Genomic DNA, 24,155 nt, shown 5'->3' on the forward strand with positions numbered 1-24,155 from the left:
GCCCATAATTTTCCTCTCAAGAGTCGATGAAACAACCTGTTGCAGCTCAAAAAGTGCCCATTTGTTGCTGCTAATTTCTGGCTAGTTCTCTGTTCTTGTCTTAGACATTAATAAGAGTGAAGCCCTATTTCATTTGATCCCCCTAAATGGCTCATACACAGCCACAAAGCTGCAGGTTTGGGGCATTTATGCACAATTTGGGAACAGAAGACCCAGACTCTAGGCCCCTTGCATATTTTTCATATGAGGTTCATAATGTGACTTTTGCATGTGGGGTTCATGTATCTGGAAGAACTGTTATACTGACAGATTTTAACGAGTTTATTGGGTGTGGACTTGGCCACCTTCATGGATGGCTGTGAATTGTGCTCTGGGCACATTCTGAATACATGTCTGGAAAAGATAGATGTACAAACCTCAGCAGAACTTGGAGTGTCTCTACCTGAACCTCCTAGACTCTCAGCAGGGCTATTCCTTCATACATCAGATGGAGAAACTCCCTGGCATCATTTTAACACTGATCTAACTCCATGGATTCTCCAGCCTAGTGGGGCCCAGCCTTTTTGGCAGGCATGCCACAAATTAGCCCCTCACCCTCCCTGAGTGCCACTCCAATCTATTTCCCTTCCCCAATCTGCTGCTCAGCTTTCTATTCCCTGCCCTGTGCTCCCTGACTGATTTGATGCTCTGCTTTCTGCTCCTTGCCCTATCTGCCACTGTTTTGCCAGTCCCCTCTGGCACAAGCCACACCAAAGGCAGCCAGGCTTCTTGCAGCACCCATACTGCAGGTTGGCCACCCTGCTCAGTATATTGTATGTTACAATATAGATAGATCATCTTCCCTGCACCAGTTTCTTTTACGGTAGATTTGTGTGTGATTATGATGTGTGTTATTGTGAGACTGTCACGTTTTAATTTCCCCTTTAACTCCAATCTAGTCCCTCTGAGCACATCCCCCCTTTCCAGCAATAAAGGTCCAAGTTGCTCATCTCTCTTACCCTTAGATCCTTCTCATAGTGTCTGCTTCAGTGTCTCAAACAGGCACAGACAGCCACCTTCCTTTCTCAGTAGAGAGGATCTCTTCTATTCCTGTCCTAAGCCTTGGCAAAACAACTATATAACTTAATTGGCACCTCCAAGTAGCATCGTCCAGGTATTGTTTCTTAGCCCTTTGAAGAGTTTACTGAAAAGCTGCTTCTCTGCTGCTGTTATGTTGCTTTCCTGATAATCCTGCTATTCATCTAAACCTCCACATGTGTGTTGCAAACATTTCCCAGGACCCATGTCAAACGCCCTTAAATAACTACAGATCATTACTCCTCCCCACCCCATCCTTCCCAGTGACTTTTTGCTCTGCAGAGCATTTGCATACTGTACTCTTCACCAGGCAGAGGCATACTTGCACATGGTGAATATAGATTTGTGTTCGGCATTAGGTTGTGTTTGTATCTGGAGGCCCTGATTTCTGCAGGATGTTCAAGAACACTGAAATTCAAAAAATGCCCGGTGGATTGGGGAGTGAGGAGTTGGTTGGTAAGAGAAAAGCAGCCACTTCCTACGCAGATTTAGATAGGGAATTCATGTCTCCAAGGCCACTGTAATAGCTGGGTAGCAGGGTTCAGAAAACACAGACCCAGGCAGGAAACATGTCCTAGGTTTTCCACGATGGCAAAGTGAGCCTGCACTTTGCAGGCAGCCAGTGGCTCTGTGCAGCTGAGACTGCTGTGAGTATTGAGCCATTCCAGTCTACCCAAGCCAAGTTTGCTTGTCCCTTTCTGTTCAGGGAGGTGTCGCCAGAACTGGTCAGCTTGGTTTTCAGAGCAGCTCACTGGCCACAGTTTTCAAGAACATCCAGCCTTCAGCAACTCCTGTTGTCCTATTATGCTCCTTAGAAAACCTGGCTTTGGTTGTGAGTGCAGACACTTTGAACATTTGGCCCTGAGCTATCCAGGCCTTGATAGTGTGTCTCAGCCTGTGGTGCTCAGTTTCTATAATGAAATTTGAGGGCTTAGTTAGGGGACTCTCTCCACTAGGCTTAAGACAGCTGCTACTGTCCTATTAAAATTTGGATCGCAGAAGACTCCCAGGCAGGATAGCTATAGCACCCCCACAGCCTGTCTGGTCTTCTTGGACTATATCCAGCTCCCCAAACACCCTCGCAGTGACTGCCCCAGCACAGCTAAAGAAGCCCCTTGTGTACTGGTTCTCATTCACCCTTCCATAATGGAGAAAACAATTGTGGTGGCCTATCCATAGCTCTCCTTCCTCCCTCTTCCTCACTGCTAGAGACTGCTGCAGTATTTTTTGGCCCTCGCTTCTGTCCAATTCCACGTGTGGGTGAGGAGAATTGGCCAGCTGAGCTTAAGGATCACAGCTATAGTCTTTACTCCGTGGAGGAGACCCAGGACTACTGTATTTCTGGGGACATTTTCTAAAGGAACCTGTGTCGGGCCAAGAGTATCAGCTTATGTTTGCAGACAGGGATCCAAACAGAGCAAAACAGAAGTCAGGAAGGGAGTAGGTGAAAAGTCCTTTGGGCTGCTGCCTAAGGCGCATTTTTTTGCCTAGATGCCAAGTCTTCATGCTGCTTGGATTCCCTGCTTTTTTGCCTGCACCTTTGTCAAACATTGCACATTTGTATTCTTCTGTTGCTAGAAGGTTTCATTTGCAAAGAGGATACAGCACTCAAGGTCTTTTTAAAATGAACATACAAAGTGGCCTAGTGTCCCTGCTTGCTGCTTTTTAGGATTGTGTCTTCATTGCCTTCTGGCTTCTTAATATATCAAAAAGCATGTCACAGATTCACTTCCCAGTTGCTTAGGGCTCAGCACAGAAGGCACCAAGCAACCTTGGGTGCTAATAAACTGCTTAATATACAAACCAATTCAGAGCTGCCATGTTATTATTCAGTATTACCAAACCCAAGTGTTCTAAAATAATGAATCAACCCTCTGCTTCCCCCCTTCCCAGTCATTAGATTAAAGCAGAAAGTTAAAAACAGATTTTCATGAGAAAATTCTGATTCCTCAAAGCTGAAATTGTATGTGGGAAAGGTTTGGTGTGGGTCAATTTTGGAAAAAGAATTGAAGAGAAGTTTTGAAATTGTCAAAATATCCTTGTTGGAGATGGCTTCAATTTTGGTTGTCCTGATGCAATTTGTTTTTTGTGGTTGTTGGTTTACAAAAACAGTTTGAGCTATCTTCCTAATTTGAGATGGGAAAATTATTCAAAATCTTGACAATTATTGCAGGATGAGAAAAACTGTTGCCTGCCCAAGTTTTTATAAAGAGAGGATGAAATAGAGGTGGGGCTGAGGGGTGGGTGGGAGAGATGGCACTTAGATCTAAGACACTGTTGCATGTTTTAGAGTTATTGGTAACTCAGAATCACAGGACCCATAATGCATACATATTAACAGCCTAATTAGTACCAGGCAGAAGGGGATGTTGATGGAAGTCTATTATAGATCACCAAAGCAAGCTGAAGACTGGGATGAGCTCCTTTATAACGACTTACAGATAGTGTGGGAAGAGAAGAACTATGTTGTAGAACCGTAGCATCATCCTCACTGTTAAAGGCTGTATTTAATTTCCATTTGGAATTGTTCTAGCTGCCACATCCTGCCACTGGCTTTTGTTCTGCCTTTCTCTGAGAGATCCAAAAGCCTGCTGCGACCACACGTCTCTACCCCCTGTGGGTCCTTAGAGGTCATGACCAAGTTGCCTCTGACCTTCTTCTTCAGTACTGCAAGCAGATTGGATTCTAGGCTCTTATAAAAAAGTGTGTTTTCCAAATCTTGAATCATTTTTGTAGCTGTTATCAGAGTCTTCCCTCCTCTCTTGGAAATGTGGAAGTAGGAAGTGATTTTTGCAGTTTGCCAATAACAGGTGGTATTTTACCAGGTCTTCTTGACAGGTATCTACCCTATGAAATCCAGGGAGTGTGATGTCCAGGTGTAGGGAGAGTCATTTACTTGCTCCTTTCTTCTGTCTGTGTTTTAGTGATTCTAGGTCCTGAGTAGTCCGTCCCAGTCCCTCTACCCCATCCTTTGTGGCCTCCTACAACCAAAGGGAAGGCAGTGACCCAGGCATAGAGAGGACAGAACAGATCTTCCATTCTTGAATGACATGGTTTGTGGGCATTATCTCACATATCCCACACCTCACCTCGTAACTGCCAGCCAAATGGCCGTGACCAAGAGAGAGGGTTTGGTGATCTGATCCAGGGGTCTTGGGAGACCACAGGAAGGAGTCTTTCTGTGGAACTGACCAAGTTTGTGATCAGGTCCCTAAATCTCAATATCTTTGTGCTACATTAGCAGGAAGAAAGATTCCTCTTGACTCAAAATGAGAAGAACTAGGTAGGATTGGAAATCAAGATGTGAAACTAGGTATTTCCCCTCAAGCTAAACCTGTAACAAATGCTGTTCTTCAGAGCATCCTATGGACTTGAAGGTAATTACTTTGCAAGTGGGTTGTCTTTTATCAGTAACCCTCCTCTCAGCCCAAGATAATGCATTAAACAGGAAAAACCCAATGTTCAGCCTGAATCACTCACTCCCATATCCAACCACTTGTTGTTAAGATCCTTTGTAGGCTGGAATGTTTCATGCTATATTTTTCACTGTTGGGTAGAAATTAATAGAAAGGTTGGGTCTTCTGAAAATTACCCAGCCTTGCCTACATTTGAAGATGCTGACTACAGCATTGTTTCTTGGGTGTCTGCGGTTTCCCAGCCTAAGTTCAGTCACCCCAGCAAATTAGACACTGGGCATGAAGATCATAATTAGTCAGGGGTCAGTTAACACATAATTGGTCCAGGGATTCTTCTTAATTGGGTCTGTTACAGAAACATAACCTATGAGAGGTTATGTTTGAGAGGAAAACCCATGGAGATGAAATGAATAAATCATGGGAGGACAGTAATACAGTGATTACACAGGTCCATCCATCCTCTCCTTAATATTTGTGAAAGCTTTGAAATAGGAAATAGCTGAAAGGTAGAAATAACAGCTTTTGTTGAAGGAATATGGTCAAGCTTGTTGCAATTTAGAATTAGCCTATAGCAGCTGGGATGCATTAACTTACTGATTGCAACCATATGAGTCTTTCCTTTTTGTTTTTCAAAGTCAATCCATGCTGTAGGAAGAAATAGAAAACTCCTGTTACATGGCTTTTATGCGACTTACTACAAACATACCATTGCATGCCAGCCATGGGAGGAGGCTGCCCACTTGCAGTTGATTATTTAGTGACTTCTGCGAAGGGCTACATATATTTTTAGGTCTGTAGCAAGGTTCAGTGAGAAATAACACCACTGTTCTTTTACCCCACATCTGTCATTTTTATGTCTACAAATGAAAATGTCCTCTGGATGTATGTAGGTGGTACAGGTATTTCAGAGAGAATGATTTCTTGCTCAACCTAATCCTAGAAAGTGAACAAACAAGGACAAGCAATATTGTGATGGGTGATTTATTTGTGTCAGGGGACAATAAGTACTGAAAAAGCACCTCACTTGTCTATCTCTTCTGTCTCAGTGCAAGAATAAAAGATGCGCTATCACTTTGTGCAAAATGGTTTTCATTGAGCCTACTCAAACTTTAGGTATTGTTCAGTGCCAGATAAATTTCATTCATGTGTGTAAGAGAGATCACCCAGGGACTTAGTAAAATTCATGAGTTATTCATACTGAGCAAGATGAAGGACATCTCTTCTCTGCAATGGACTGGAGAGAGATAGGCCAGGAGATAGAGGAGGATTCTCTGTATGAGGACAGGATGGAATTCAATATGAACCTCCAAGCAAAAACACAGCCTGGTGCCCTCAAAATCTTGGTATGACAGCATGAATCTTTTATATTAATGTGGCCATTATTAAAATTGGTAGGCTAAACAAATTATACTAAAGATGTTTTTCTTTCTGTGTTGGAATATGGCAGCAAAATCATGAGCAACAGCTCCCTGATCATTATTACGTATGGGCAGATGTCCTTTCTGAATCAGACATGAGGCACTTGTGCGGAGCATTGTGGTATGAGCTATACTTGTTGCTATGGTGATGGCCATCTCATTTCTACATCGTTTTTGTCAGAGAATGAACTGTGGTGCTATTTTGGATGCAAAAGAGAACTGGAGCAGTTCTATTCTGCCTGCCTATGTCAGGAATTTCTGAGATGCCCATTGCAACAGCATCACAGTACTTCCAATGTCTTTGCTGTTGCTCAGAGCTGTGAGGGTTATATTGGTTGTATAATCCCACACACGGGTACAGGCTGGGGACTGACTGGCTAAGCAGCAGCTCTGCAAAAAATGACCTGGGGGTTAAAGTGGACAAGAAGCTGAATATGAGTCAACAGTGTGGCCTTGTTGCAAAGAAGGCTAATGGCATATTGGGCTGCATTGGCAGGAGTGTTGCCAGCAGATCAAGGGAAGTGATTCTTCCTCTCTATTCTGCCCTGGTGAGGCCGCATCTAAAGTCCTGTGTCCACTAGTTTTGGGGCTCCCATTACAGAAAGGATGTGGACAGATTGGAGAGTCCAGCAGAGGGCAACAAAAATGGTTTGGGTGCTAAGGCACATGACTTGCAAGGAGAGGCTGAAGGAACTGGGCTTATTTAGTCTGCAGAAGAGGAGACTGAGAGGGGACTGAATAGCAGCCTTCAATTCCCTGCAGGGTGGTACCAAAGAGGGTGGAGCTGGACTGTTCTCAGTGATGGCTAATGACAGAACAAGGAGCAGCGGGCTCACATCGTAGCAAGGGGAATTGAGTTCAGATATTAAGGAGAACTTTCTCATGAGAAGGGTAGTAAAACACTGGAGCAAGTTACCCAGACAGTTTGTGGCATCTCCATCCTTGGAGGTTTTTAAGACCTGGCTAGGTGAAAGCCTTGGCTGGGTTGAACTAGTAGGGGTTGGTCCTGCTTAGAGCAGGGGGTTGGACCAGATGTGACCTCCTGAGGTCCCTTCCAACCCTCACTGTCTATGTTTCTGTGCCTTCTCATGCCATGTTTGATATCAGGAAGGAATTCTACCTCCCAGTGAGATTGGCATGGAGTGTGGTTTCTGCCTTCCTCTGTAGCAGGGGGGCATGGCCTTTTCTCATTTTCTATGATTATATGACTGAGAATGTATCTGGTGGCTGTTCAGTGCCCTCCTGGAAACTTGCTGGTGGCCTCAGTCTAGTCCCTAGTTGGCAGCTGGTCCCACCACAACACATCAGCCTCACACTTGGCACTCACTCTCCTTGTTCTCCATCACACTAAAAAGCTTGAGTGCTGAATGGACCTGGAGCTGCATGTACCTGGGCTGTGCCCAAGTCCTTTGGAACAACTGCTGTGCTGATGTATCCCTTCTTCCTGCATGCCTGCTCTTTTTCTCTTCTGCTGCCCTATTTTGTCTTCTGCCACAGGGCTGGAGGAAGGTCTGAAGCTTTAGACCCATGCAAGACAAGCTTCAGTACATTGATCTGGATGTTGTTTGTCATCTTGCATTATCCAGCAAGGCACTTACAGAGTTACTTGGTGCCATTTTGACTAATACTTAAATCATCAAAAAGTTATTTCACACAGTCATTTCTTGTTCCTCAAGTTCCTCAAGTCCCTGCAGCAAAAGTTGTATGGACCTGACTTGACCCATGATGGCACTATAAGCAACCAGCTGCTCTGTAGGAATCATGTCCAACTTGGCTGATCTGAGGTTGTATCTTTCGATAATGATAATGGATAATGATAATGGATAGTGGAGAATGACTCTTTGGTATAATGTACCAGATATGTATTTTTGCTTTGAGAAACTTGCTCCTCATACATTGTCAGTTGGATCCATTGTTGGTTGGGCTAGTTAAAGCTTTCCTTTCTTCTGGAGTGCTGAGGGGTATGTTGGCAAATACGGATCCAGAAGCGTGAATAGGAGCCTCGCTCCAGACTTGAATTGAAGGTTGCCTCCTACGATAAATGGGTCCCTGGTCATTTGTACTGGGGAGCCAAAAGGGGCTGCATGTGATGTTAGCCATATTGTTCCCTGGCTACAGAACCAAACTAGCCTGGTAAGCCTTTGACCTGAGGAGCAAAGGCTAGCTTCCTGCTAAGAAGCAGTTGCTGGAAACTGAGGTGGTTGTGGTGAGGCTACCCTTGTATCAGGCAGCCCTCAGATATCCTTGATCCTTCCCAGTTCGGCTCCAAGTTTGAGCCTGGAAACTGTGCTAGTCCCACCATTTCATGATCTCTATCTAACAATGCACAAATATATCCATGAAACATCCAGTAGTAGTAGGCTTTGATACCTGGTGTAGAAACAAGGGAAACAGGACAAACTGGGTTGTTCTACATGGTCATCTGAGAGACAGGCGCGCAGGGCTCATCTGCCCCAAGGGTGTCATTGTGTATGGATCCAGTAGGATCACTTTTGTCTAGGACATTACTGGTGGGAGGCATCATGCTGTATGGTAAACTGATATGTACTGCAAGGTACCATATTCATCATTATGCACCTGACACCCAGCTATGCATCTCTTCTTTAGTTAGCCTGAGGTTTTGCTTTCACAGGGCCTGGCTGAAGTCCAGGATTGGAGGTCACTCTAGACAAGGTGAAGTTGCTGCTGTTTGGCTGGGAATAGCATCTAGCTTTGGTGACTGGATGAAGGTTCACCTCCCTTTGTCCAAGGGGTTTGCAAGCTATGAGGTGTTTTGGGATCCTTGATTGCTTCTTGTGTGAGGTTGATGAGGCTGGCCCAGTGGAACCCTTATAGGAATCAGTTTGCCAGCTACTCATCTCCACTCCCATGTTTCATGTGTGCAGAGCAGCAGGGCATGGGAGATGGGGAGGGGTTGGCTTGTATAGCTCAGGATAGTTGATGTCTACCCCTAGAATTGCCCCAAATAGATATATAGCCCCAAACCCTAGTCTTATTAGATGTCAATGGAATGAAGGTTCCTAAGTCACTAAGGTGCTTTTAAATATTGTCCCCAATATCTTTTGGCCTTTCTCCATGTCAGAGTACATCTGTGAGAGAGAGGGCAACAATTTGAGATGGTGCATGAGAAGCCTGATATTCTTCAACAAATGTGCTCATGTTTTAAATTAACCTAGATCACTCAAAGATTGTATGATAGGCACTTCCACACGTTGGAATACCGTCGTCCCCCAGGCCAAAAAAAACCCAGTACAAATCTGTTCTGTTTTGTACTAAGAATTCAGTTATTCACAGCCTTGGGAGAAGGACTGAAATGACCCACTGTTCTGGCCACAGAAACCAAATTGCATACATTCTGTTCCCTCCCTGACAACGCGTGAGACATGCCGTGTGTGTAATGCCAGGATCAGCAAGTGCTCTAACTATTCTGAGTGCCTTGCTGGTGACAGGGAGACTAGTTCTCAGTCCTTGTAAAGAAAGCCACTCTCTGGTTTGTGGCCTCAGTTTTTCATGCACATCTTTGGCCATCTGAGAGTCATTAGAGGCCTTCATAGAAAAACCTCAGTGGAGCCTTGTTGCAAATGTTTAAAGCGAGTCACAAAGACAAGGCCGAGGGGCGGCGGGGGGACTCACAAGAGAATGAGTCTGATTGCTTGTCCACACGTCAGTGCTTCTTAGGGCTTTTTCACATGTGCTGCTGTCTGGTTTTTCAAATTGAAGTTCCCTGTGTCCACGGACTTGATTCTTCTGAATTAACCAGCCACTCCCTGCACATTGGGTAAATCACTTTGCAGTTTGATTCAGTTCATTTTGGGCAAAGTTAGCATGGAAAAAAGTGTGTTTGGGCACATCTGTATGTTGGTTCAATGCCACATCCTAGTCAGACCTCCTGCAGCTATTCCACACTGCATTGCTTCACACTGGGCTCACGGGTCTGTTTATCTGTGTGTCTTCTATTGCCCTAGGGTCATGCTGACAGCACGCCACCGTCCCACTACAATGCTCAGATGTATCTGTAAGTGCCATGTTAGCAATTATAGGTTCCCCAGCATTCATACTCTTCTCTGTGTTAGAGTAGCCATGTCTTGTGTGTCTGCAGGGGGCTGTACACAGGTTCTGTTTTCCTGGTAGTGTAGGGAGAGGAGACTGTCCAGGCCTACCTTCACACAGCCACCTGTATATATTTGCAGAAATACCTGCCTCTACTTTGAGAAGCAAGGCTGGAAGCAAGACCAAGACACCATAGACCCAGAGCTTGAGGGCTACTGCCTGAGCACCTGGGGCTTGTATTGTATGTGTAGGCCTTGCTGGACATGGATTGGTGCAGCCACTGACCAGTGCATATAGAAACCATACAGAGGCCTGTTAGCAGCATGAACCAAAGGAGGCCTCAGTAACAGCTTCAGCCATAGACTGTGGTGGCCAGGAAGTAGAACATACATGGCCTATGTGGAAGAGCTGAGCAAGTTAGGAGTATTAGCTGCTTGGCAGTTCAGAAAGCCAGTCAATGGACAACAATAGATAAGATGGGTACAAGCCCCCCAAAAAATGCTTAGGCTAAACAAATCCCCATCTCGGGTCAGAAGGTTACAATGTCTGGGGAGACTGGATGTGAATGATGACACCTAAAGATGTTTAGGTGCCTGGCGAGAACTAGGATGTATGTGCTATAAACACAAAATCGTTTTGATCAATGTGTGAAAGGGGCTTAAGAAACCTGAATGCTTTCCACTGAGCCAGGGGCTGGGTTTTATGCTGGTGCCATGTTTTACATGTCGGAATGGGGTATGATGTTAATGTCCAGTGTTGTTTTTGAACAATAAACCCTAAAGAGTCCTTGTTGTTACTAAGAGCCAGAGCCTGTGGTCTCTATTACAACTAACAAAGTCATTAGGAGTAATAATATTATACACCAGTGGTATCCTTGACAGCACCTACACAGACCGTCCAAACTGAGAGAGGCTGACATTATCGGTATTGCTTTACTCCTCACCACACCTGATTCAGTTTGACAGTATGATATATCATGGAGACCTCAGAAAAAATATTGCATCAGGGCTCTTCGTGTGAAAAAAGTGCCAGAAAGCAGTTAGGCAGAATTTCTTTTTCTTTCCAGGGAAAATTTTAAGGAAAATAGAATGTTTAATTTTTTGTCCAAATTTTTCAGTGGGAAATTTTGATTTTTTTTTCATTGAAAAACAATCATTTTGGCCAAATACTGTTGAACATTGAAAAGCATGAAACCAAAAGATTTGTCTAATTTTTTTCTTCACTTTTTTTGGCTCGAGTGTTTTATCCAGTTTTCTGACAAAGGATCTGATCTATTTTAGAAAAATAGACATTTTCTGTGAAAAATGTTGTTTAAACAAAAATCTAATTTCCTGTCGAGGAAAAAAGTTTCACTGGAACTTTTTTTACGAGCCTTGCAAAAAAGCTGGCTTGAAGTCATCCTAGGGAACAATATGAGGTTGACAATTAGCATGGCAGGTTATTTCCTAACAGACTGCAATCAGAAGACAGCAAGCCAATTTCTCCGCAATCCCTGTGTTGGCTTGTTAACCCTCTTTGCTATGGATGAGGCAGTGGCTACAAGAGTGGTCTCTGATTCAAACACAAGACTGAGAAGACCTTTTGTTCTCAGCTCTGCCAGGGACTCCCTGTCTCACACTCCTTTTTGTTTTGCTTCCCTTTTTGGTTGTAAGTGCATTCTGGTCTTGCAAACATCAACCATTCTAGCATTAGTCCTGGTTTTATGCCTGGGGATAATCTCTTCTGCCTGTAATATCTCCAGAATGAATCTATCAAGTGCTCTTACTTCCCTTTGGCAGGAGACTAGGAGGATATATTCGCAAGGGTACTTGAAGTGCAGAGATATGGAAAAACCTTTTCAAAATCACTTACACTGAATGCTTCGTTCTTCTCACTGGTGGTGCTTTGTCAGGCACAGTGCTGCTGGGGACAGACAGACACACAAATGCACACATTTTGTGCACGCACCCACACATAAATGTTAGTAGGTACTACTTTTTGGTACCTCGGTGTATGGGCCTACCTCTAATAACTCTGGAAATAAGGTGTACAGCACATGCGCTACGTTAATATGTTAGTTGGCCAAAGAGGGATGAGTTCAGGTCAGTTAATTCATGCTTGTATGACAGAGACCATGGATTTCTGATTGGGACTGCATATGTTCAGAAAGCAGGGAAAGAGAAGTATAAAGGAAGAGCAGGTATAAGCCATTGTATCCACAGAAAAGTTCCTTTCTGTCACTGTTTTCAAATATAAGTATGCTAGCCCTGTATGAGGGCAGCCAGGGCTTATCTAGTACCAGAGAAACTTCTAGGGATGTCATTTTGGTGCAAAGTCAGGTCCAGAGCCACACAAGTAATTAGGTTTGCATTTACAAATGCATTCTCTGACTGACACTGCCTTTATGATCCTTGGTTTGTCCCACAAATTAAAATCATCAACTTCGACTGGCAAAATGTCTGCAGAAACTGACTGGCAAAGTCACCTACCTGAGTATTCACAGGATGGATGGTTCAAATTTGGGTGAGCTTTTGGGCCCATCCAGTTTGGTAACACTGTGCAAAATATCTGAGCAATCATCACTAAGCCAGGTAACTTGAATTTAGTATATTCACTACCAAACCACAGAGATTATTCTCCAGATAATCAGCATTATTAATTATCTTGCAACATGTCTATTGTAGCAGCACATAGAAATTAACCAGATCATGGCCTATTGTGCTAGGCACTGTACAGAGATATAGTAGATGAATATGCTATATGCACATGGTAAATATAATGCCCCCAAATGCCTGCTGCGTTAAGGGGCTCCCTGGGAATGATTCCCCTCATTGCATTCAGTAGCTCAGTTCTGGGTGTGAACCAGCATGGCAAGCTGAACTTCCAAGCGGAGCTGGGAAGGGAAGGCAAGGGTGTGCCTGGAGCCAGGTGGACTCACAGCACTTGACAGCACAAAGCAGCCTGTGCTGGATTTTCTCAGCAGCTCGAGTGCTTTCCTTCTCCACTCAGCCTCCCCAGCTCTCTCTGTCCATTGTCTTCCACCCCTGGAGCAGCTCTTCCCCCTCCCAGAGTCTGTCTCTGTCTCCCCACTCTCTCCATCCCACCCCTTTCCTTCTCCCCAAACCTTTGAAGCAAGGAAGGGAAGAGGAGACTGACTCTGGTGGGGCAACCTTTGTTGAGCAGCACTGCATGCTCTGGGAGGTGCCTGCCAGGAGGGACTGCAATTTAAAGTCACTCTGTCCTTCACTCAGCCATGAGTAGGCCAGGTGACTGCCCCCACTGTGCCCTGGTGGAAGTGCCCATCAGTTGAGTTTGCCCCAAAAGCATGGGCTATACCACAGCATCTGTGCTTAAGAATTCCCTATAAGAAGAGAAACTGAGGATGTCCTGGCTTGTTATTTTTCAGATCTTCCTAGCAGTGGCTAATTTTGAGCAGAATGAAAGGGGTCAGGAGTTCTCTGTAATATACAAGTGGAGCTACAGAAAAGAGAAATTCATCTCGTACCAGAGGATCTCCACGCACAACGCTAGGGACTGGGAGGCCTTTGTCATTGAGGGAGAGGCCTTCCTCGCAGTTGCCAACCACAGAGAAGGTACCCAGACCTTATTCTTACTGGCACAGCTCAGTCTGTACATGTTCAAGGCAGATGAGCTAATGGGAGAGAGACACTGGGAGGCTATGAGTCTTTTGGGCTGAGGCTGTGACACCATGTTTCACTGTCCAAAGCAGCTTTGTGTTCTCATGGCTATGTTGTGGGTGCAATGCAATGCAGGGGTGGAAGGGTGGTCCCTGTTGATTCAGTGGGAGTTCTGCCAGTGGTTTCCACAGGCCTGGGATTTTATCCTTAAAATACACAGTCATGTATTTTATACAGTAAACCTTTGGGTTTCTGGGTTGCTGTCTTGAGCAGAAGCCACTGGGGACTAGAGCAAGAGGTCAGCAGTAACTTGGGGTGTTTTTTTCCTTGCTGGATGCTATGATTTATTTTCATTTGATTATCAAGACAGGGAAGGGAGAGGAGTTGTAACAGGAGCTGACATGTTACATGAGTATTGCCATGTATTAGTTGGATCAAGGTCATGTTATGGAAGCCAAGAAAACAGCTTTTTTCTTCCTTTCACTCTTCCATATGAGGCTTTCTTCCACCTTCCACTTCAGGCAAGCAAAATATTTTGTCAACATAATTAAGGTCCTGGTTAGACAATGTACCTATAGTAATGTAATAGGCATTTACAACACAGTCATTTGCTCAATAAGATGCAAAACTACCTCTAAAAAATCAGGGGTAAAATCACTCTGGTGTGGGTAACACTGATTTAGGTGCAAAGTAAGGATCCTTGTGGGTGATACTTTTTATTGGGCCAACTGCATGGTTGGGATAGACTTATACAAACCTTTGAATGCAGCACCACCTTCTTCAGGTCTGAGGAAAAGAGCAGGCATGCCGAGGGCTAAGAACAGTCTGCAGGGCTGTGAAATTTGAGAGGAGAGAGATTCCCAGAGGTTGCTAGCATCTGACTAGTGTCAGATAGTCTGACTAGTGGAAAATCAAGCCCTTTTAAAAAAGGAAGAGGGTCATTATCTCCCATGGTGTGAAGAAAGATTAGCAGGAATCAGGTAGCTTATAATGAGCCATGAAGTCAATATCCATGTCCAATCCTTGGCTCTCAGCATCCAGCCAGCCTATGATTTTTTGGGTTAGGGTCATTGTCTGTTTGCAGTTTACTCATAGGCAAGCAGGCTGTTATCTGCTTCACTTGCCATCTAGCAGTGAAGTATAGTACTGGCAGCCTACAGTGTGTCTTACTCCAGGATAGCACTTCTGTCTGCTCACTTGCAGCAAGTAGAGTGCAAAGACAGCGTGAGTTGTGGAGGTGTGATGGAGTTGTCCACCCAGAACGCTGCTGTGAGACAGTGAAATGTTAATTATCATCTCCATTTTACAAAGAGGAGGCAAATCATTGAATGACTCCCTCAATAAATTAGTTGCCTAGTTAGGAATGCGCTCATATTTCCTGGTTGTGGTGCTGCAGTTGCTAACCACAAAAGTGGCGAGAATTTCCATGAGCAAGCCAGATATCACAAATGGGAAGAAAGGTGCTCAGCATTAAATCCCACAGGCTGCAATTTCTGCTGGGATGAAAGTGCTCCAGGATCCTGTCTCTGCCCCATCCAGGCCATGCCTTGCCGGGCCATCCTCAGGTTGCAGTGTTTGGATCCCAGCATTCAATGCATAACCTCCTGAGTCTGCGTAGGCTCCAGGCACTGCCTCTTTCCATGGCCCCACATAATGTCCTCTAGAGCCTAGCTCTCCCACTCCCTGGGAAAGTGCTATAACCACTAGGCCGCTGGGCACATTCTCGTCCCTGCTGCAGGCAGTCTCTTGCGGTTGTTTCTCTGACGGGAGGATTGGGAGAGACACCTCTGTGGAATAGTTCTGGCCAAGCTCTGAAGGCTAAAAGATTCATAAGGAGCCTGGGCATCCTACTGGTTTGCTGACAGTTGCATGGGGTGAACTGAGATTGCACTTCATGCATTAGATGTCTTCATACTGCATCCGTGCCTCTGAGAAGTGCATTAGGGTTTGGCTTACTGCATTTTAGTGTCACTGTCCCACATCGCCTCCGCTTCCTCAGGCCTGAGAGCCATAGGGTAGGCCCCCATTGCAGGCCAGCCACCAAGCTGTTAGCTAAAGGCTGGCAGTTCAGATGAGCAGTGCCTTTGTGGATCTGGCTGTTGGGGTCACACAGGAAGCACAGGGTGCAGGGAAGGGTCACTCTTTGGTGACCTTGCCATGGAGCCCTCATGTTCTCCCCTCAGCCAGCTTGGAGTGCCCCAGGCAGAAGGCATGGTCCCTGGAAGGAGCTGGGGGCTGGATCCTGCCCATGGCTGAGCTCTCCAGCTGTGGTCCAGTCAAGCACTTAGCTTTGTACATGCTCAGTGAGGCCTTGCCTGGGATGTGACATCAGCAGTTCTCCTCATATGCTGCAAATCAAGAGTGGGCTGTGTTTTAATGTCCCTGCCCCCCTTTTCTGCTTCATGCATCAGGGGTTTGTTTGGTTTTTTTTAGCCTTCCTCAGAGGCACTGGGTGTTGGCTAGAGCCAAAGATGGGAACTGTGCCAGTGCTTCTGCTGGGACTTAGACCTGGAGGTTCCTGGCTAGAGGGTCTTGCTCAGAGTCAAACTAATGCCATGTTTGGGGTCAAGAAGGAATTTACCCCATGGTCAGATTGGTACGGGGGGGGGAGGGAGGAGGTTGCCTTCCTCTGTAGCAGGGGACATGGCCTCTACTTGGGATCTCTTGAGCATATGTTAACAACCTTTTATAGAAGCAGGACACTGGCTGCTGTGGTCCCCCTGCTTTCCCTGTGGCAGGGTTGGGTGTTTTGTTGTGTCAGGCTTGTCTGTTGTTTTACTAAGAGTTTAGATGATGGATTTTTCTGGCACGGCTTGGATAGGGCTGATCCTGCCTCAGGCAGGGGGGTCCTCTGGAGGTCCTTTCCAACTCCACTCCTCTATGATTCTGAGTCCCAACTGCCCACCACACTGTAGACTTGAGCTCTTATGGTCTTCAGCTGAAGGAGCGAGCTCCAAACCTTCCAGAGCAGGTATACAAATCATGGGATGCAGAAGACAGGACCCATATGACATCCTCTGGAGTAGCACCACCCAGTGAGGAGCATTAGCAGAAAAACACCCAGCTTCCAAGTTCTCTCCTGCGAGTGAGACTCTGAGCGTTGAAGCGATGCTAGCAAATAGCCGTGGTTCTACTGGGTTTTATGGAAATGGCTGAGTCAGCTCCAAAAGCACGTTATCCTAAGTCTGGCAACACAAGCAAGAAGAATAGAGCAAGGCTTGTTACAGCAAGGATTAGTGGCAGGTCAGAAATTGGCTCATAGATCTGGAAACGGTCAGGCCGGAAGGGATGGTCCTGATCCTCTCTTCTGGCATCCTGTATCACGCAGAGGTTTCCATCTGCAGATTCCTGATCTGGCCCATAATTTGTGCTGAGCTGTTGAGAGAGAGATCAATCACCACTCCCTTTAGAAATAGCAGGATTAAAATTGCAGGCGTGAGAGGTGTGGGGTAGCTCTACCCACAATTCTGATAGCTCTCCTGCACCCAGGGGGCTTCCCCCTCAAGGGAGGGCCTCAGAGGATGGGGTAAGCTGGCTTTCTGCTGGTTGTCCCCTCTGGAAAGGTCTTGGCTAGGACAAAGGGTTTTTTAGTGGGGTAGCAGGCAGCCTGGCTTGGGGCTGCTCAGCACAGCTTGGGAACAAGTGCAATACAACTGGTACATTCATTGAGAAGTTTCCAACTGACTAACAAGAGATGCAGCCCAGGGGCTTCAACTGGAAGGGTATGAAGTCTTAGCCATGAAGTTATTCCACCCGTAGACTTCACAAGAGATGGATGAGCTGTTGGAACCAAGGCAGTGGGCACAGAAATGGACAGCACTGAACACGGATACCTACGGGAAGTCATGGATTGCCTGTCTTGTTACAAAGGATGAATCAGGTTTCTTTAAGGAGGTGAGACTCCCTCAGTACATGTAACACATTGCTTATCCCCAGCTGCCTGTGTGTAGCCAGGTACACTGCAGTTGAACTAAGTCCCAAACTCTGTCGCAGCACATGTGCTCAGGTGCGTAGGAGAGGAAGGGGCTGTATGAATCTGTCTTTCACATCTCAAGAAGGGCTTCCCTGGAGCCTTCACTCACTTCACGCTGCCCTTGTGGGGTAAAAGTTGCTGTTGGTGTTGGTCGGAACAGAGCTTGGAGCATCTCCTTGTTTATTGTCTGTGAAGAAAAGGGGACAGATTGATTGCTCCCTGTCAGCCATTTCTGTTTCAGCTCACTCCTGGCTGGTGTCTGATTTCTTACATTTAATTTCCCCTGATAGCACTCCTGTTGCTAATGCACTCTCCTTTTTCTGCTGCTTCCCAGGAGATAATCACAACATCAACAGTATCATATACAGGTGGAACCCCAGGACTGGGCTTTTTGAGACCAACCAGACCATTCCTACCTCTGGAGCCTATGACTGGGAGTTTTTCACCATTGGACCTTATTCCTTCCTAGCTGTAGCCAATACATTTAATGGCACATCCACGAGGATCTACTCCCACATTTATGTCTGGCTCAGTGGCTCTTTTCAGCTCTTTCAGTCAATCCTGGTAAGAAGTTTTTGTTTCATTTCCTTTGGCTTTTCTAATGCAATGGCCCAATGCCTGTATCTATCCTTGGAGGGATTTGAGACACTGCTGGCTAATAAGTATGGAGATAAGTGTTTTCTGGTCCCTTAGTAAAGTTGCTACAAACTTCAATACTCATTCTACCTTTCTGTGTCTACCTTTTCTTCCACCATTACACATCTATGCTCTGCACTGGGCTGGTCAGTGCATCTTTTCTCATAGCTCCAACAGCTGTCCCAAAGGGAATGCCTATGCCCCAAGTTCAATAATCCACAAAAGAAACACACAGGCAGAAGAGAAGGGCTGCTCCTGAGACATCATGCCATGCACTGACTCAAAGCATTGTTGAAACCACGTGGAGCAAACATACAAGCCAAGGGTCCCCCAAACAATTTTTGATTTTTCTCATCTAACCCCCTGCTTAAGCCAGGTCTATTCCTACTTAAACCACCCCAGACAAGTGTTTATCTAACCTATTTTTTAAACCAGCCCTCTCACACAGCTTCCAGGCACAATACCCTGAAACACTAAGAGCCCCCAACTTGGAAAATGTAAAGCAGAGGGATGAGGGCACTGTCAGCATCCTGCCACTGCTGATTCTCACAGTGATATCAACCATGATGGTCTTGCCTTGAGCAGGGTACTGGACTAGATGACCTTGAGACATCCCTTCCAGCCTTACTTTCCTATGACCCTATATCTGGCCCACAGTTTGTGGATCAGGCATTCTGCTGCATCCTAGGAGATGGGCATTCAAACTCCCTGGAGCTGAAGGAGCCCTGGAACCCAGCTTTCCCATGCCTTGGGCAGGTACTCCAACCAGTAGGATGTTTGGGCAGATGGTTTGTCATCACCTGTATGCTGCTTGTCTGGGAGAGACACTTGTCTGCATAGACATCTGTCTGCTCCAGTCAGAAGCCCTGTTAAGATGCTTATCTCTTAGGCAGTCAGGGAGAAGAGGATTTCTGACCAGACATATATTAGCAGAGCTAAAAAGTCCCCATTGGAAGGGTGGAGAAGCACACGTCTACACAGGTGCAGTGGGTTGCCTCCCTGATCCAGGACTTGGCTGGCAGCTATGTGTTAGGTGGCTGAAGAATAGTCTTGACCTCAGCACTCTTAAAAGAAAGGGAATCACAGGTGCCACCTGCTACAGCCCTCTGAGAACACAGCTGGCTGACGGGAACTGCCTGGCCTGGGCACTAGCCCAAACTGCACAAAGCTGCTTGGGAGTCTCATTGTTGATACATGCTCTTTGTCGGTTGCTTTTGTGTGGCTTTTAAGTCAATAATTGCCACCCTGAGATTTTGGTTCCCAGAGGCCTGGAGAAGGGAAAGCCCCTGGGGGGTGGTTCCAGCTTGAATAGAGCACCTCAGCCTGGTGTGGGCTGCTCTGAGCTGGCTTTCAGTGGGAGGGCTTGTTTCAGCTAGTAACACCCAGTTCTTGCATGGAAGTTGTTTTGGGCCTGGATGGTGTGGCTTGTTTGGATTTTCCTGGCCCTTGGCAGATCAGTACTTAACAGCATGGGAAACATGCAATCTCAAAAGGAGAAGGTGCACTTCAGCCTTGTTTTTCAGATGCTGGTATGTCCCTGGAGGGGACAGCTTGTTCTCCTTTTAATGAGAAATCACCAGATCCTGGTTCTCTCAACTTTTACACTTTGGACTGATGAAAATCCCTACCATGCTTCAAGCAAGAGCAGTGAATTAAAGGCACAGAAAGTGCAGAATTAGCACTAAGCTTGCTATGGCTTTAACACCACATTGCCTGGAAAATCCCCCTCTTTAAGAGTGTTATTCCAGCAGATTTTTTTATCCTTTCACATTTCAGGCTAACCAATGATTGCTGCCCAGAGACCAGGCTGGTTTACGGAGGAGGATGTTTATCCCAAAAGCACTTCCTACCTATGGGACAGCCACAGGTCTCTTGCCGCAGGCTGAAACATCCTTATCTTGTTACAACATAATGATGAGTTCCCACGATGACATCATATTGAAAGATGCATGTGATTCTGCATGGCTGGCGATACCTCGGTCACTGCCTGCATTCAGCCACTGGTGCAAAGCATGAGCATTTAGCATGTCCCTGTCTTGTTGCTTGCAGCTGGAGGTGTCAAGTACCTGCCAGCCCACCCCAGCTGGGCACTGGCAGCACTGGCACTTTATAGCAGGACATGAACTCCCTGCCATCGATGAGCTCCTTTGGGGGCAAGGTGGTAGATTTGAGGAGCACAGTGGAAGCCTTGTGGCCAGTGCAGACAAGGATTTCGTCCAGGCAAGGTTTCTATAGAGATTTTCAGGCAGAAAGCAGAGCAGAGATTGGTTTCACAGTCTGAATCCTTATTCAGATCTTGTTTTCCAGTGGAAACTTTTCTGAACAGGAAGACTTGTCTATCTCCCCTGAAGTCCTGAGGTGTGAGTGGCCTGCCCATCCCTTCTGTAGTTAGTGGTTAGTTGGTCGTTTCACCTTTGCTACTGGAATATTCCTAGTTGTTGAACTGGTTGTCATCCCTGGCTAATGGCAGTCAAAGTTATTTCTCTACTAGCCACTTGTGTCTCTTCCTTGGCTACCATGTCACCTCCCTGAACCTTAAGGCAGAGACTTGAGGCAGTGTACTGCACACTACATTGGTCCTTTTCGGCAGCACCACTGAGTTTTCTGAGGCCTTGCATCAGTGAAGCATCCCTCTTCAGCAAAGTACTTACCACATGCTTAAAACTATGCATGTCCTGAACTCCCATTGACTCTCATAGGTAAAGTGTAGCCTTAACTGCTTTGCTGAGATATCAGCTGCTGAGGTTTCAGGCAACCTTTCCAAGTTTTGCAGCCAGCAAAGCGAGCAAAACTCTGGCTTGCATCAATAGATGCTTCTCTAGCAAATCCCAGGATGTCATTCTCCTGCTGTAGTCGGCCTTGGTGAGGCCACAGCTGGAGAACTGTATCCAATTCTAGGCTCCACAATTTAAAAAGGATGTGGAGAAGCTTGAGAGAGTCCAGGGGAGCCATGAGCATGATCAGAGGGCAGGAAAACAGGCCTTATGATGAGAGGCTGAGAGCTATGGGACTCTTCAGCCTGGAAAAGTGCAGGCTTAGGGGGGATCTGGTGGCTGCCTATAAGTATATAAGGGGTGTACATCAGGATCTGGGGGAACGCCTGTTCACCAGAGTGCTCCATAGGATGACAAGGTCAAATGGTCACAAACTTCTCCAAGACAGTTTCAAGCTGGACATAAGGCAGAACTTCTTTACAGTCTGAGCCCCCAAGGCCTGGAACAGACTGCCACCAGAGGTGGTGCAAGCACCTGCTCTGGACTCCTTTAAGAGTCAATTGGGCATTTATCTTGCTGGGATCCTGTGACCCCTGCTGACTTCCTGTCCCTGGGGCAGGGGGCTGGACTCGATGATTTTCCGAGGTCCCTTCCAGCTCTAATGTCTATGAAATCTATGAAAGTTATTACCCTCATTCAATCATTTCTTTTAATTTTGTGCTAGACTTTTGGTGCTGCTGATTGGGAAGTCTTTCACATTGGGGACAGAGTCTTCCTCGTGGTGGCTAACAGTCACTGTTATGACAGTGGAACACTCATGCCAAGCAACTTGTATGCCATCAATTCCTCCATCTATGAGCTGAACATCACGGCGCAGATGTTCATCAAGTTTCAGGACCTTCTCACTTACAGGTACCAATTCTATCTCCAGCTGCGGCACTTCCCAAGGGGTCGGCCTTCGCAGTGATCAGAGACTCATAAATTCATATTGCTTTCCCACTCTTATGATTTTGGCCCCCTGCATAGCACAGGCCAGAGAATTCTCCACAGGGATTCAGATAATCCCTGCATAGAATCCCACTCCAAGGCATAGCATATAAGCCACAGGGACCAGATCCTGCCCTGGTATAAATTGTCCCAGTTCTTTTGCTTTCAGTAGTGGGTGCCTGTTCATACCAGCTGCAGGGCAGGCCCTAGATTTGAAAATGAGGATTTATTTCCATTGAAGCAATGGAGGAGGAAGTGCTGTTGGTGTTAACAAGGAGTCTAGGCACACTCCTGTTCATAGTACCCAGAGCATCGCGTTGTAAGAAATCATACTGTTCAGGATGATGCATCTATGTCTGGGGGACCAAGTCACGCTTAGTTATTGGGAACATAGGAAGAGAAGTAGCAACAGTGCAAACAGCCAAGAAGAGGGTTTGCAGTTAGATCCAGCATGTCACAGGAAGCTAGGCCTGGGAGAAAGAGGATGGAGAAAGCCCCATGCATGGGGGCGCTGTTTTTCCTGTTCTCTGTCAGTTTGCATTGGCTGCACTTTATGCCTGCTGTGAGGCGGTGCAAAGGGTGTAAGAGGAGGAGCTACCAGGCCCCGTCTCTCTTGTAGAGCTCCGGCTTTGAGTCCATGTCACCAGTCAAGTGAGCCAACAACACGAGGCAAAGTCAGCGTGAGGAAAACAGAGGGGACATGAACCAGCATGGCTACTTCTGTGCTTTGGCCCACTATGCCCAAAGAGATGCATACCATGTACACAGAGATGGGGAGAAGACACCATTTTGCCCTGCCCTGGATGGACTGCCCATGTCCCCGCTGGCTTGGGCGAGGCCCAGGTCATGCTGCTGGCAGGAGATTGGACGTAGGGCAGATCCCTGGAACAGAAACTGCAAGACTTCATGGCCTGAGAAAATGCAGTGCCTTGATGGCCAGACGCTGTTTGCCTCACAGCAGAAAGGAGGCCTGTTCCCAGCTGCTGATGCTTTCCGCTTTCCCAGAGCCTGGTCATCTGGGAGCATACAGTAGGTACACAGAAAAGGCCTATGAGTGATGTAAGGACAAGCCACCCCTGGGCAGGGCCTGGGACAGGTGGGAAGACTCATCCCTCATGCAGCTGCATCCACAGCAGTGTCTCAACAACAGACTGAGCCAAAACAGCCCCTCCTGCCTGTGTAGCGAGCACACTATGCTATGCCTAATACCCACGAGATGCCCACACCCTGGGATGTCTCTGCACTAAACTCCTTTTGCAGGAAAATCAGACTTTTTTGCTATGTCCAGCAGCCTGGTATGAACTGTCCCTTTCCTGCCTTCTCTGAAGCCCAAAGTGACCTTAGCTGCTAAGAGGGCAAGGCGTCTTTAGCAAAGAGCAAAAGAATGACTTGTGTTCCCATCCCATCTGCCCCTGGAGAGCCATCAACAGCCACACTCCGCTGTGTCGTGTCCTTCCTGCAAAGGCATCCGGTGAGGTCAGCTGTATTTCAGCCTGTGCGTAAACACCCTCTGACTCAGCCCCTACCCCAGAGGAGAGTGCTGTGAGGTTGCGTTATCTGGAGCCTATAGCAAGATGTGCAGGGAATATGCTAGAGAAATGTCTGCACTAGCCCATTTTGCGCACCTAGAAGGGTTACAATGGACAGCATAAGTGGTTTGAGTCAGGCTACTGCATGGGGGCTTCACTTGTGTACAGAGGTCGAACCACTCGACAAAGGCAGGGAGTGACATTACCCCAGTGCAATAGGTAGGGAAAAACAGAGGCCCCAAGGCTAACTGCTTGACCTTCATTGAATCCCACCCCAAGAAGTCAGTGGGAGATGAAGTGACTTGCCCGGATCCAGGACAACAAGAAGTCTTTTTTTAAATACATAGGGGGCAAAAAGAAGGTACTGGGTAACGTGGGGCCTCTGCAGGACACACTAGGAAATCTGGTCATCACACCAGACGACAAAGCTAACCTATTTAATGACTTCTTTGCCTACATTTTCCTGAGCAGGGACCGGAACAGCCCCCCCAACTGGGCCCCCCTCAGGCCCCAGGGGAGGCGCACCTAGGCCAAGGGTCAGTGAGGATCTAGTTAGGGAACTTCTGGAGGGACTGGACGTATTCAAATCAGCTGGTCCGGACGATCTCCACCCTAGAGTATTGAGGGAATTAGCTGAGGTCCTTGCGGAACCTCTGGCACGGCTTTATGAGCACTCATGGTACTCTGGTGTGGTGCCAGAGGACTGGAAGAGGGCCAATGTGGTTCCCATCTTCAAAA

At 46.6% G+C, this 24,155-nt stretch overlaps 1 protein-coding gene across 1 annotated transcript in view; it reads left to right on the forward strand.

The window, feature by feature from the left end:
* The window catches only part of TSPEAR (thrombospondin type laminin G domain and EAR repeats), a 65,785-nt gene that overhangs the window by 36,529 nt on the left and 5,101 nt on the right, over positions 1–24,155 (forward strand). The window contains exons 6-8 of the mRNA XM_019512487.1: positions 13,347–13,533; positions 17,886–18,115; positions 21,626–21,813. Of these exons, the coding sequence (XP_019368032.1) occupies positions 13,347–13,533; positions 17,886–18,115; positions 21,626–21,813 (605 nt within the window). The remainder of the gene's footprint in view (positions 1–13,346; positions 13,534–17,885; positions 18,116–21,625; positions 21,814–24,155) is intronic.

The sequence above is a fragment of the Gavialis gangeticus genome, unplaced genomic scaffold (genome assembly GCF_001723915.1).
Source record: "Gavialis gangeticus isolate Ggan-Ray unplaced genomic scaffold, GavGan_comp1, whole genome shotgun sequence".
In the NCBI taxonomy this organism is placed as follows: Eukaryota; Metazoa; Chordata; order Crocodylia; family Gavialidae; genus Gavialis; species Gavialis gangeticus.